We start from the raw sequence: 14,925 nt of genomic DNA, 5'->3' as shown, positions 1-14,925 counted from the left end.
AGGGTTTAGAGCGATAGGGACTAAATGTTGGCAAATGGTACCACATTAAAATAGGATATCTGGTTGGCATGGACAAGTTGGTCCGAAAGGTCTATTTCTGTGTTGTACATCTCCACGACTCAGTCAAGCACCGGTCAAGTCATTTTGTGTTGGTTTTATCATAAAGAGATGGAAGCTATATTTCACAATTTTGTGCTTCGAAGAATTAAACGGAGTCTTTGGCGAACCAAGGGCAGTGGGAAACTATGTTTAATACAAAGACAGATATCAAAGACACCAATTAATATTCCCAAGTAACTTAAAATGCCCATAAAATAAAGTAAAATATAAATGTAATGGTTGATGTATGCTTTGATATATTTTTCAAACTCTGCTTCCTGCTGCAGGCAATACCTAAACATTTAATTATGTTTTGACATTGCTCACCACCGATATTTTGCAGCCTTTTCTAAATTAGTACAGCCAAAGTGTTAGAATGGACAATATATTCATGTTCGATTATCAAAACTAATCGGCATTCGTTTATTAAGATATAGCTTTTTGAGCAGCACTACTGGTAGTGTACTTGCAGTACCTTTAATTTGACCTAGTTCTTCAATGTACAAAAGATTCAGTTCAACATGATCTAAGTTATAACATGCTAACTTTACACTGATATCTGCAAGTGTCAAGAATTTCACCATAAATATACAGGTTCATAACTTGCTGTCAAGGAAACAGCAGAACTAATAATATGTGAAATTTTCCAGCAACTTCAAATGAGGTTCAACTGACATATTGCTCTGTTAAGGTTATAAAATGGCACATATTTGGCACACCACTGAAATCAGTTGAATGGCATGAACGTGCTCTTTTCACATGGTAAATACTAAACAATTCATTAAAACAGCTTGTCTGAACCGACAAAATTTGCCTTAGAGCCATTTGAAACCTACACTTATCTAAATTGAGATCAGCCTTGAACTTGGTACAACATAGTTAAGAGTAAACTACCATCTATGAATCTCTTTGGTGCTGAAAATGACCTTCCAAGCTACTTAGAGGTAAAGTGTAACTAGGGATGTACACCAATACCAGTGACGTCCAAAATAAAAACAACTTAATACATTTCCTCTATAATCCAATCTTTCTTCTTTCCATTTTACACCTGACATCACTTATTAATTGACATTTTCTTGTCCCATTCCTGTTGCTGTATCACCTTGCACTTCCAGAAAATTAAGATGTAAAATATTGCAATTAAACAAATAGGTCTAAATGGCAGATCAGGTTAAATTACCCTGCTACAATTTGTAGTTAAGTCACAGAACTGACTGTACTTGAACTTCAGAAGTCCAGAACAAACGCAGTGTTGATTAGAATTGTGCCAGTTCACAACTAGTGAGAATTACTACCTAAGTAATGACTAGTATCTACTGAAGCATGGCTACAACACGTTGCAGTCAAACCATACTCAAATGAATAGCAATTAATGCATGGAAAAAAGGAACAGAAAATAGATTTATTGCAGAAAATAAAGCAGAAGAGTTTTATTTGAACAATTTTGTACCATGATTGTCAGTGAACTTAGTAGACAGTCATGACTTAAGTCTCAAAAGGAAACAAAAACTGAAATGCCTGCACTGAAACGGAATTCACATCCTGTAGCTGGGTGGCATGACTGATGCTGACAGGAATTGACTTTTACAGCTAAATTCTATTACAAAGTGGAAAGGTATTACAGGAAAGAATTTCAGAAGGTTAAGGAGTGACAAAATCTTTGACAGATGAAACCTCTTACACAATAAAATTGGATCGCAATTTTCAGATACCACACACTTTGAAGTTGCCATGTATTATTAAGGCCACAGTCCCATGCCCCAAGTTAAAATCTACACAGTTATTAAATATACAGTACCACATGTTTGTGCAAGAGCTGTTCCTCAGTCACATGCTCAGCAATTTTTTTTTTTAAGTTTCACTAAGTTTTTAAGAACCTTGTCAGATGAAGGTATCTTCCCCGCTCCCCCCTAGTATATTTCAATGCCTGTCTCTTTCTAAAAAATAAGTCACTCATCAGATAATTTTTTTTTATTAGGAGGAAAGAAATAATACATTTGCAGTGGAATTGTTTGCTTGTGAGAGAGATAGTTACCAGTACATAAGACAAAAAAGCATGACCAAGTTGTAGCTGGGGTTGACACACAATCGCAGAGAATATATTTGTGTGTTCCAATACAATATTAAACAAACCCCACTTCTGGAAAGGAGGGCCCACATTTGTTCATAATTTACATATCTAATTCTTTCAATTTCAGGTATTTACAATACCAGCAATTAAACAGCTCTTTCAGAAGGAAAAAAAATACCAGTTGAAGACTTCCAAACAATTCAAACTATTTTCAACAGTCAAGTAGAGGTGGAGGGGCAGTGGACAAATCAGAATCATTAAATAAAACATGGCAACTCCCAAAGGCCAAATTTTCTACGGGTCGCTGTGATAAATTTTACAAAATAATCCATGCACGTAAGCATCCAGGGCTAGTTTCTGTGCTTTGCATACCAGCTAAATCATGATATAATGTATTTAGGCAACAAATTAAATATATACAGTATTTCAAAGGAAGGGAATAGTGTTTCTTTCATACAAGATATTTCTTAAACATATTCAAATAGCACTGATCCCAACTAAAGAGTTAATTCCCTAAACACTATTTTAAACAAAGTTATCTCATTTACATACTTTGCAGAAATGGTTTTCCTTTGAATTTTATTTGGAGACATCCTCAGATGACATCATTTAGTTTTGAATAATGATGATTTTAGGACAATAATTATTTCAACCAAAATGTTGTTTCTTTAAAATCACACAAACTTTTCATGGAATGAGGGTCTAGCATTTGTTTTGAAGGACTATTTCAGCATTTAAATCCAGATATTTTCAAAAATGCCAATGTGATGGGAATGATTTAACTGATAGATAAAAATTAACTCCTGGAGCTCACTGAGGTACTGTACATTAAGTCTGGCCAGCAAATTTTAAAAATGTATGTTTTTGATTACACACTTTAATACATCTGTGTACTTAGATTTGACATCCAAAGTTAGTCAGCCAAAGTTACTGCACAATTCCAAATATTTTAACCTTTAAAAAGTTGTATTGAAGAGTATAAGCAATATATATTGGTGGTTTATTAGAAAGAAATGCTGTACTTGTGTTGCTAAATTTGTTTTCACCAAATAAGACACTACTGACCCTTTGTGGCTTCAAGGACCTCAAAATGGCTTAAAAAGGATTTTCCATGATGATCAGAAACATACATTTTGGCCAAACTAAAAGCCATACATCTCTCTGTACACCTATTTATATTAACATCCATTTACAAGATAACATTCTATATAAATTCTCCTATGGCTTCTGAAACAAAATTCAAAAATTGATACTAATTGAAAATAGCAACAGTTTAATCAGAAATTATGCAGTTCTTTACAAATGTTAGAAATAAGAACTTTTAAAACATTTGTGATATAGATTATAGTTTTTAACAATTGAGAGACATACAAATAGGCAACACATACATGAAAAAAAAGGAGTTGGGTTGTTTTGTTTATTAAACCTTCCTGCTCTACCCTGCAGGCAGAGTTACGATGCAATCCATTAATTTATTGATGCAAGTGTTATCGCAATGGGTCAAAGGAATAGGGACATTCTAAATTACTAACTGACCATATGCCCAGCAGGATATGTTCATTTTGTTGAACCCAACCATGGAACTTGAAACACAGAATCAAGTACAACACACAAACAAAAAAAAAACATACGAATGGGAAGAAATCTACTAACTCAAAACACGTGCATAGCTCAATACCATCAGCTCAAGCAAACATTACTGGAGCTTCAGCAAAACCTGAGTGTGCAAAATGCATTTCTAATGTAATGCAAACAGCCCAGGAAGTAAATTTTACACAATGATACACAGAGGGATTCCGTATAAGGCAGAATTAGCAAAGATATGCTCTTTCGAGAGGGGAAGGGAAAGAGGGAAAATTACACTATTCTAAGCAGGGCAAATAATTGAAGACAGGTATTTTTAGCAAGGTGCTTAAAACATATGCAGAATTCACAGACAATTTTAAAAATATTTTGAACTGGTTAATTTATAGACCAGACCAGTATGCACACAAATTGTAACCAGAGTGAAGCCAATCTATGTTTTCATTAAAAAAATGTATTCAAGACTGGAAAATGTTAACCGTTTATGCAATGTCCTATCCAATTCCTAGCCAGAAACACAATACACTCAGGTTATTAGCACAGCAGCAAAACAGAATAAGCTTGGATGGCAGCAAATGTATGTTTGTGTGGTCTGATATTACCCCCATTGTTTATCAACTAATGTTTAAAATTTGAACACACTCTCATATAATTAGTTTCAGAGAAGTCAATTTTCAAAAATTTCATAAATTGTATGACAGGAACACAAATGTACAACAAATGTAAATCATTCCACTAAAGTTAACTGCACCATTTAATCTAATCTAACCAGTTAAACGTCCTATCCAAGGCTGCCATCATACTGCAGCCTTGGATATTTAAACTTTATGCTGTTCTGAGCTTTAAATGGCATTAATCAAATACTTTTTCTCATTAGCACTTAATTTATGGCTACTATGCATAGTCACTATAATTAGTCACAGCATATTGCAGCACATCCTTACCCCACCCAAAATATTGCAGCAGGGAGAAAAAGCAGTGGTGATTCTAGATTCTTTAAAAAAAAGTGTGTGCTGACTAGTTTAGCACAAGTTTGAAATTAAAAGAAAACTAAATATTCCATGCACCTTTCCACCACCATGCTGGGGCAAATTGCAAACATAAGTACACTTGGGAATAAGCAAATTTAAGTTCAAAGCTGCAAAACAAAGAACACTTTGCTAGCCGCCTCAGTTTGTGAAAAATCTGACATATGTATTGTTATTAAAAGAACATGTAAAATGTTGTTATTACTGATATCAATATAGAAACTCTGCAAGAGGCAGCACAGATATTACCTGCCCCCACCATTGAGAGACAAACATCCTTACTTATTCTGTTCAGGGAGACAATTTATCACCCACTCGGTTAGACATCACAATACCTGTACAATTAACATGGAATAGTCAGCCAGTGTTGAAAAAGTACAAGTTAATTATTTTACAGAAAGATTATTTTCCAAAAATTGAAAGGAAAAAGCTTTCTTATTCTTTTGCATGATGGAAAGAGGGCTGTAGCCACTTTATGAACTGAAACTTATAAAATCAGTTATCTTTTCATTTGGAAATACATAACCAGTAATTTATTTCACTGGCAAATACTGGTCAAAAAATACTGTATTTGAACACAGCAACATGTTCCAGTCACCAACTTCACTCTGGTGGTACAGTATGCACTGAGCAAATAATTATGAACTACTATATTAAAATGTCAAAAGGAGTTGATGGTGTGCTCCTTCAGATTCCAGCTTCCCATGTTGTATGCATAAGTATTTTCATGCTGACCCTACCATCTCATGCTGGTCAGAAACTATGTAGCAGCTTCAGTTATTCACATACAACCCAATTTATCTTTTACTGTAAACAGACATTTTAAAAAGGGGAAAATTGAAAAAGGGAAAAAATCCTTGAAACATTAATCCGAGGCTTAAACAGCCAAAATTTCCAAGCTGTAACCTGCCAAAATGCTTCTGCAGATCAGATATTCAGTCCCACATAGTTACACACGAGTTTTTTTTTAATTTTTTGTTTTTAAATTAACATAATTAGTAACAATAGCAAGCATTTAAAAATACATGTAATTTTATGGTGGCATACAGACAAGACTTGCAATAATTAACCACAAACTAAGATAAGCCCTGGTAACCATACATGCCATCAGTTTTGATGGTAAACATATGAAACATGAAATTATGGGGAATATGGACAAATTTCTTCAAATGACCATGGGCAGGAATATGGAGCACACATGCATGTTGACAGCCTAGCTTAACTCCCTGAGGTTCTGGCAGCCTTTGAGTTGGGAGAGGGGGAGGGGGGACGCTACATGGGAACTGGAATGAAAAAAGGCTGACCTGCAAGGCCTACAGCTGGACTGACATAACATTACAAAAATGATTTATTTATAAAACAATACAGGTATCAAAGACTTGAACCATGATTAGTTTGCATCTTAGCAACAACAATTTAAAAGAACCTATGCTATCTTACTTGCTTAGTGCCATTCTGCAATAATTAGACCTCTATGATGATCGTTAATCAATGAAATGAAATCAACACATGGCACAAAATAAATTAAGTTCTTATTCTGAATACTAATAAATGCACCAGATACTGTATAGATCTCACACATTCATTCAGTCCCTCTTCCCATGTTTTTAGTCTCTTCATAGAAGAAGGGGGCACCACAGTCTACACTGTATTTGGTTTATGCTACAGTACTAACACTCTTGAGGCGGAAAATGTTATACCTACAATAGTAACACATTAGCATTCACTGTACTAATTAGTCACAATTGACTGACCTGTACTTAAAACTTACATGCCTATCCAAAAAAATATAAACAGATAAAAAGTTAAGAAACTTTAAGTGCTTATTGAAGAATCAAGGCAGGGGAAAACATAAGTGAGAGATCAAAAGACAGCACAGAAAGGGTAAGCGTAACAAAATCTGGGTGGAACTACCCAGTGGTCCTGTGGCCCTAAATAACCAGAATATTCTACAGTACCAAATATGTACTGGATTGCCGAACCACTCATTTCAGGGATTGATAACCAAGTTATGAGAGTTGTCATTATAAACTGCCTTTTAATAGCCATTAGAAATCAGTAATTGATGGCATGAATAAAATTTAATTCTAAGGTATGACATTTTTCCAGTTCAGCATTTGCAAGTAAAAATTTCAACGAGTCACTGAAAATTTCTACAAGCAATCTGCAGAAAGTAAGCAATAGGCGAAATTCTAAAAAAAATACTGCCTGCTATGTTGAATTGTTCAGAAGTGTACTTAACTTGACATTATTGGTCAAGCTGCAAACCATTATGATGCTTGTATTTAAATTAGCACAAACATTAGACAGACTAGTTAAAGTGTAAAGTAATGTCAAGCCTTTCTGCTCTCTTGGAAGAATTTGAAAGGACAGTGGTTTCCTGCATTTTCTGATCATTACACAAAAGGATCTTAAGCATTTCCAGAAATTAGAAACACAGTGCTGGACAGATTTGCACCCAGATGCCATTAAACAGTTGTTTAACTCTGGCTATCATAAGTGAGAGATTTAAGTCTAGCAAGCGCACACTTTTCCTACAAAAAAAAGACTGCTAGCCTGACCACCAATTTCTCCCCAAAAATTGAGTTTATTTAAATATGATGACCAGCAGAAATATATTTGGCATTGTAGGATTTGAGTTTGTTAGGCAAATTATAGGATCACTTCCAGTCTAGTGCTCAAGACAACAAAACTGATGTGAAAGTTTGAGCATCTGGGGAGGACTGGTGCTGAGCACTGGGTTACATCATACTTTCCACAACCACACAGCAAAAATTAAATCGAGAACATTTACTTTGCAAGACATAGCATAAAGCCACAGGAACGTTCAAAAAAAATCTCTCTCCCCACTCTGGCACTTAGTCTTACATGCTGCACAAGCTGTAGTGTATAATAACTACTGTTGCACGCTCAGAAGTCCATGCCTGTACACTCTTCACTCACTTCTAATATTGCCATAAAGCTCTTTGCCGATTTGTAAAAATCCAAGCAGGTTTTTAATATTAAAAATATATATTTAATAGTTTAGAAGCAGCAATAAAGCTGTGAACTACACAGAATGCGTTAGAATTTAATAACCAAATTGGCTTTTTAAACTCAAACTTTAAACTGTCCCTTAAGAGGGCTAAAGAATGTAGGAGGGTGATCCAATTTTAGTTTGACTTCAAAATCTACTTTTTTTTTCCTTTTTCTTTTAATCAGTATAATCTGCATGATTCTGGTATATACTGCATGAAAATGCGAAGTTTTAAAAAGCAAGATGATATAAAAGGAAAAAGGAGGGCATAGTAAGCAAATACATATCATTTTGTAATAGTTAAGGCCAGACGCACAACAGGGAAATAACCTACTGATTGAAATATTTAATGATCTAGAGAAAGACAGTGAATGTAGAGCCCCTACAGCAGAAGCAGTGCAGTTTATGTTTCTAACACATACAATGGCAAATTTAAAAAAAATTAAGAGGGAAAGAATTGTACAACATTAAATACCTAAGTTGAACTACTCCACAAATTTCACGTGATATACCCTTTTGCATGTGGAGCATGGTCTTTCTGACCAGTGAACAACCAGCACTGCATTGTTGAATATTGCAGTTGCTTGTGACTTTCTGATTTCTTCCCAGTGATGAATTAAGACAATTTTCCCCAAGGCCTAACTGACCAACATAATCCCAGCAAAAGCCGAGAGCCTTGCAGCAGAAAAGAAAACTGCACATCAAGGCATTATTCCAGCATAACTTTTGGGTTTTAAAAAATGTTTTGTAATCCTCCTGTTTTCCCGTGTGGAATCTTGGTGCACTCACAGCAAAATGCAGCCTTTGTGAAGTGGGACAGCCCCTTCAGTGGTTCATTGGAGCCTGACGTTACACCAGCAGGATCTTAAGAACCAGACTTAGGTAAAAAGTCCACTATTCACTGATCATTGCATTCAGACTTGGTTTTGTAATAGGTTCAGTACCAGAGGTCATTAGATACCCAATTAGAGTCCATCAAAAGAACTGTATGACACGCTCTTTGCACTTGCTCAAATTCGGTTTCCTTTGTTTAAAAACTATTTTTTTGATGATTCTCCTGAACTGGTCCACTGCTAAAGAGATGATTTTAAAGGAGCATAGTAGCATCCAGACAGCGGCTTGCAGCAACAATGAAAACAGGCAGTTCACCAAACTGACTTCATTGATCAGGACGATCCATAGATTCATCATAGGTAACTACTCTAGAGGGATCTGAAAACAAACAGAAGTTTTTTATTATGAAGAACTGAAGGAAAACGCACAACTGTATGAAACTAAATAAATCATCACCATAGTCTGTCACCTCTACTACGAAAATATCAAATCACAGTCCCAAAAATGTTATTCTAACCTGAAAGATTGACAAATCTAGTCCACAAAAGGTTTTGTGAATAAATACCCTTATTTACACAAATACTGCAAGTTGAGAGTTTTGGCTGTATAATAGCTTCTAAATACTTAACGCCTAAAGAAATTGAAGTTCTCCCTTCTCCCCAGATTTTGATATAAAAACAGAACAATCACTTCAAAATGGAACAAATAACACTTTCCTTCCCTTCAGTTAAACCATAACTTAAGACTTATTTTAGAATTTAATCCACTAGAGTCAAATTTTAGTGAATAACTTGCTTTCATACATGCCTATTTATAGAATTTGTCCACTAAGAGCATGTCTAACACAAAATTCCAAAGATACAGGCACCCATTAACCTTTCAAAAGGTGAAACAATACTGTTGCTGAAAAAGTGAGATCTCTAAAACTAGCATCTTTTGCATCACTGCCCTAGAAATATTGTGGTTTTGAAGTTAAATCACTTTTTTCCCTCCTAAACAGCATTTCATTGACCCACTTCAGTTTTGAATAAAATGAAATACCAGCTGGCTGCTGATGAGTCAGAGCAAGGCAGCAGTCCAACATACTGAGCAAGTATGGTACTATGTTAAGAAAGCAATTTCCTAGATTTGAGCTGCAGAATGTAGATGTAAGAATGTTTAATGGGTTATTGACAGTTTATCAAACAATGTGCAATTGCTTTTGAATATTCAAAATATTGAAATTTGATTAAGAAACCTGCAATGTGCAAAGTTTAAATGATAGCATAGACATGAAATTTAGAGCTTCTCAAGATTCAAGTTTTAATTATGCTTACCTTGTTTATGCAGGTTCCATATAGAGTCCATTTCTGGGGAGGAAAAAAATACACATTTTCAATTAAGATGAACATAACAAAATAGGTTCTACTTTTAAGGAAGTTTCTAGTGCACGTTAAGACGGCAATACCAAAGAAACAGGAACAGGAGTAGGCCGTTTGGCCGATCGTGCACTGTCATTCAAAAAGATCACAACTGATCCAACAGTCTTAGTGCCCACTTTCCCAACTAATCAAGAATCTATCTCAGCCTTAACTATATCCAAGGAGAGCCCTCCCACCTCTCTGTAACACTGAAATCCAGAGACTCAAACCTCCCGATCACCCCGATCTTAAATTGTCACCACTTTGAGACACAACACCCTCTGGTCCTGGACAATCCAGAGGGCAATATCTTCTCAGCAGGTACCTAGTCAAACCCCTTAGGAATCCCATATGTTTGCATGTCTGGGGGACAACACAGGACAGTGGGATTAACTATGAATTGTGAAGATGGTAGGGAACATTTAAAAATTGAGGAGACAGATTTTACAAGCTGGTAATTTTGATGAAAAAGCTGTCTTCGCAGCAGGTATTTTACAAACAGTTTTAGATGAACTTAAGAAAAATGTGAAAGATAAAATCGATGTGTACAAAAGCAAAGCTAATCTTTTTCTATTTTTTAAAAAAACTGTTTTTAGGGTTCAATATAGTTCTAATCTGGTGTTTTACTTTTCCATAATTCATACAATAGTGGAAAAACACGTTGCTAATTTTCAAATTTTGCTGACTTGTGACATCAATCTTTGTAATGTGGTCGAATTCTCCAAGGGATCAGAATCATACAGCACAAGGCCATTCAGTCCATGCTGGGCTGCCATAAGAATCAACTTATCTGGCACCTTTTAAATGGGTATATATAATGTGTAGTTAACAGGTCAAATACAGAATTGTTTGTAAATTCAATGCAAAATAATGAAATGATATCAAAATGGACAAAGAAAAACTAAGCAGCACCAGATTAGTGAAAATTCTTTAGTAAATACTATGGCTTATGAATTATAGCATTATGTCAAGTTAAAAGTTTGGTTGGAAAATAACCTTGAAGCATACCATGAGAGATATTGTGAAGTAATGAGTAATATCCTCCATTAGGAATATTTCTGAGATTGAATGTTTTTTGAATGTTGAATGAACAGTAGCGAAAATCAATTGAAATAATTCATGCTGGAGTTACTGGAATTTTGTAGCTTCCATTATTCTATTATTGACCTTGTGCAAACTCTGCTATGGGATTAAAAATTACCGTGTTCAAAATTATGTATAGTAATCCCAAATTTAAATTGATTGAACTGAATGGAAACCTTCAAGTCATTCATGGCTTTGTATGAAAATTTCACCAATTCTAAGGATTTCAACATTTTGTCTGCAAGCTGTCAAATTAACAGAGACTGAAGCTCAATGGTTGGTCTCAACTAAAGATTGGTCAACTTGAAGTGATCCTATATACTCAACATTTGGTCTGGGTCAGAAAAGAAAAAAAGCCACAACGTCGGCAGGTAATAGCTGAATATTGAGTTATGACAGAAGTACACATGGAATGTGATGCACTACAATCAAATAATTTGCAGAAACATACAAATAGTTATAATAGCAAAGTACTTGGAAATATCTCTGCAAGGTATCAATATTTCAGGGAAAGGAGTAAAAAAAAATCAAAACAACATTTCAATCTCTGGACCTATCAAATGACCCACATTAAAAATGGATATGCATAATTTAGCATGGTTTTAAAACCAAGTAAACCAATTTCTGAAACTAAAATGCATATCTATTTAATTGCGTCATTTGTGAGCAAATCCAGCTATTTAAGTACTACACTGTTTAGAAATTAAGAGCAATGATAAGAAAATTTTGTAGAAGTCATTTTGATAAAGCTTTTTGAAGTGGTTTTCCATATGTATTTGCAGCTTGGTCAGAGAACAGGTGATATTTCAATGGTATTTGTCTTATTGGCTATACAGCTAGTCTCTGCATATGACAGGAGGAAAGAAAATGTGATTAACAACACAATGCAATGTCGCCAAAAATTAAGTATACAATAAACACAAAGTATCTCTATTTCCAGATATGCTCACTCCTGCCCACACTGACATTGATCCCACTCTTCATCTACAACACCTGTTAGAAATCCTCACCTATGTTAAACTCTGACTGCAATTCATCACCGATAAGTGTAGTCCACTGATTGCTACACAACAGACCTAAACAGGACAACACAACACGCCCAGGAACTCTAACCACCCTGCCATACTTTAAAGGCATCTCAGAGATTACGATTAGGCCACTCTGGTCCTGAGGCATTGTGGTCACCCACAAACTTAGCACCACACTGAAACAGCTCCTGATGAATTTAAAAAGGACCAACAACCAGCAGAACAGATGTCACATAAAATAACCTTCAAGGACTGTAATAAACAGTACATTGGACAGACGGACAGAAAACTAGCCATCAGGATACATGAGCACCAATTAGCCACAAAAAGACATGATCAACTATCACTAGCATTCTCATGCACAGATGAAGAGGGACACCAGTTCGACTGGGATAATACATCCATGCTGGGACAGGCTAAACAAAGACATGCACGAGAATTCCTACAGGCTTGGCATTCAAACCAGAACTCCATTAACAAATATATCAATTAGGGCCCCATTTATCAACCTCTCAGAAAAAGAACCAGAATTGGTATCACCCACACAACAGACCAAGACAGATAGAACAACATCAGCACTTCATTGGAGGCTCACCTAGCATGGTGACAAAAAAATCTGAGCGCAAATCTACCAGCTCAGCGAGCAAATTTACAACCTAATTAATAGTCATCTGTTTATTCTTTTAGGACATGGGCATTACTGACATTTTCCTCAAATGCTACAGTCTATGCAGTGTCGCTCTAATCCACATTGCTTTTTTGTGGGTGGGGACAGGAAGAGGAGGAGATTTCAAGTGGTGGCATTCACAACTTCCTCCTTTGCATCAAACGGCGTGCTTACCTATATTTTCACCCTATCATTGGCAGCTATTCTGCCTCTGCCAAGGTCCATTTTCAAATTCCCTCCATATACATTCCCCCTAATAATCTATCACTTTCACCAAACATTGAGCCCCTGCCAACGAGTCTCTGACTAAAATAAAACACTTGGAATACTTCTCCATGCCAAAACTGTGCTGCACAAATCCAACTGCATTATTACAACACAAGAATAAAAGAAACAGGCTCAGGCCAATCAGCTTTCAAGCCTGCCCCACCATTCAACAAGATCATGGCTGATCTGCCCAGGCCTCAACTCCATTCGTACCAACTCTTCATGACTCTCAAGTTCTGAAGATTTTAAAAACTTAGCTACATTTTCTTTAAATTCATTCATGGTCAGAGCAAGGGATGTGCAGCTTAGTGTGCATTCATAAAGGACAGTCGCCTTGAGTGCATAAATAAGACAGTAACCATCAAGCAATTATGCATTATAACTAGAAGATGCTGAACCATCCTGTTACCTGTGGAAGTCCAGTTTTCAAGACTCTCTCCCAGTTTCAAGTAAAGCTCCTTTTAATTGTTGACTACAACATCCTGATTCAAGGTAAGTTTCAAGGTTTGCAGAACTGATTGTATTCCTGTCTTAACTGAACACACTGAATTTGCATTTTGCACAGAGCATCAGTACCATCTGCGAATCCTCATGTACTGTTTCAGTGTATGTCCAAATGCAACAAGATCTGGACAATATCCAGACTTGGGCTGACAAGTAACGTTTGTACCACACAAATGCCAGGCTGTGACCATCATCAATAAGAGACAACCTAACCACCAGACGTTGACATTCAAATGGTGTAACCATCACTGAATCCCGCACTATCATCCTTGAAACTGTCATTGATCAGAAACTCAACTGGACTCACCACAAACAGTGCAGCTACAAGAGCAGGTCAGAGGCTCTGAAAACTGCAACGAGTAAGTTACCTCCTGACTCCCAAAAGTCTGTCCACCATTTACAGGGTCCAAGTCAGGAGTGTTGTGAAATACTCCCCACTTGTCTGAACAAATGCAGCTCCATCAAAACTCAAGAAGCTGGACACCATCCAGGACAAAGCAGCCCACTTGACTGGCACTGTATCCACAAGCATTCACTTCCTCCACTACTGACACACAATAGGAACAGTTTGCATTATCTACAAAACACACTGTACAAATTCAAAGATCCTTAGACAGCACCTACCTAACCCACGACACCTTCATCTAGGAGAACAAGGGCAGCAGATATTTGGGAACATCACCATCTTCAATTTCCCCTCCAAGCCACTCACCACCCTGACTTGAAAATAAATCAGTGCTTCTTGTCACTGGGTCAAATTCTGGAATTCCCTCCCTAATGGCATTGTGGGTCAACCCACAGCAGGTGGACTGCATCAGTTCAAGGCAGCAGCTCACCATCACCTTCAAGGACAACTAGGGATGGGCAATAAATTTTGGCCAGCCAGCGATGCCCACATCTCAAAATGAATAAATAAAAAAAAACGCAGAAGATCAAAGTGGTAGCTGAACTCCTGGATGCACTGATAAGATGCTCAGCCCCTTCAAAAGAGCACAAAACCTTTTATTTAAAAAAAAATCAACCTACTCAGACATGTTATAGCAATTAACATAACAATGGGTCAGGCGGTCTTTGAATTCAGACCTCCTGCCTCAAAGGAAGTGACACTACCACTGTGCCACAAGACCAGATTAAGTTATATAAAATGGAGCTCTGCTTATAACTGGAAATCAAACTAATACATCTTTAAGGATGCTGTTTCACATCTTAAGTCAACATGTTTAAATTACTGATTATGCAGTCAACTATTCCTAAAGTTCCTTCATCCAGGCTAATTAGCTTTTGTTTTCTCAAACTGAGAACACAAATAATATAAATTATTTTCCTCTACTTGAAATAGCACTT

The 14,925-nt window shown here is 36.3% G+C and overlaps 1 protein-coding gene across 1 annotated transcript in view; it reads right to left on the bottom strand.

The window, feature by feature from the left end:
• Positions 1-1,481: 1,481 nt before the first annotated feature.
• nufip2 (nuclear FMR1 interacting protein 2) overlaps positions 1,482-14,925 on the bottom strand; it is a 32,991-nt gene continuing 19,547 nt past the window's right edge. Inside the window, exons 3-4 of the mRNA XM_060847948.1 lie at positions 9,949-9,981; positions 1,482-9,010 (exon numbers count right to left, since the gene is read on the bottom strand). Coding sequence (XP_060703931.1) covers positions 8,958-9,010; positions 9,949-9,981 — 86 coding nt within the window. The 3' untranslated portion in view covers positions 1,482-8,957. The remainder of the gene's footprint in view (positions 9,011-9,948; positions 9,982-14,925) is intronic.

The sequence above is a fragment of the Hemiscyllium ocellatum genome, chromosome 31, assembly GCF_020745735.1.
Source record: "Hemiscyllium ocellatum isolate sHemOce1 chromosome 31, sHemOce1.pat.X.cur, whole genome shotgun sequence".
In the NCBI taxonomy this organism is placed as follows: Eukaryota; Metazoa; Chordata; class Chondrichthyes; order Orectolobiformes; family Hemiscylliidae; genus Hemiscyllium; species Hemiscyllium ocellatum.
This window is presented reverse-complemented; position numbering and strand designations above follow the sequence as displayed.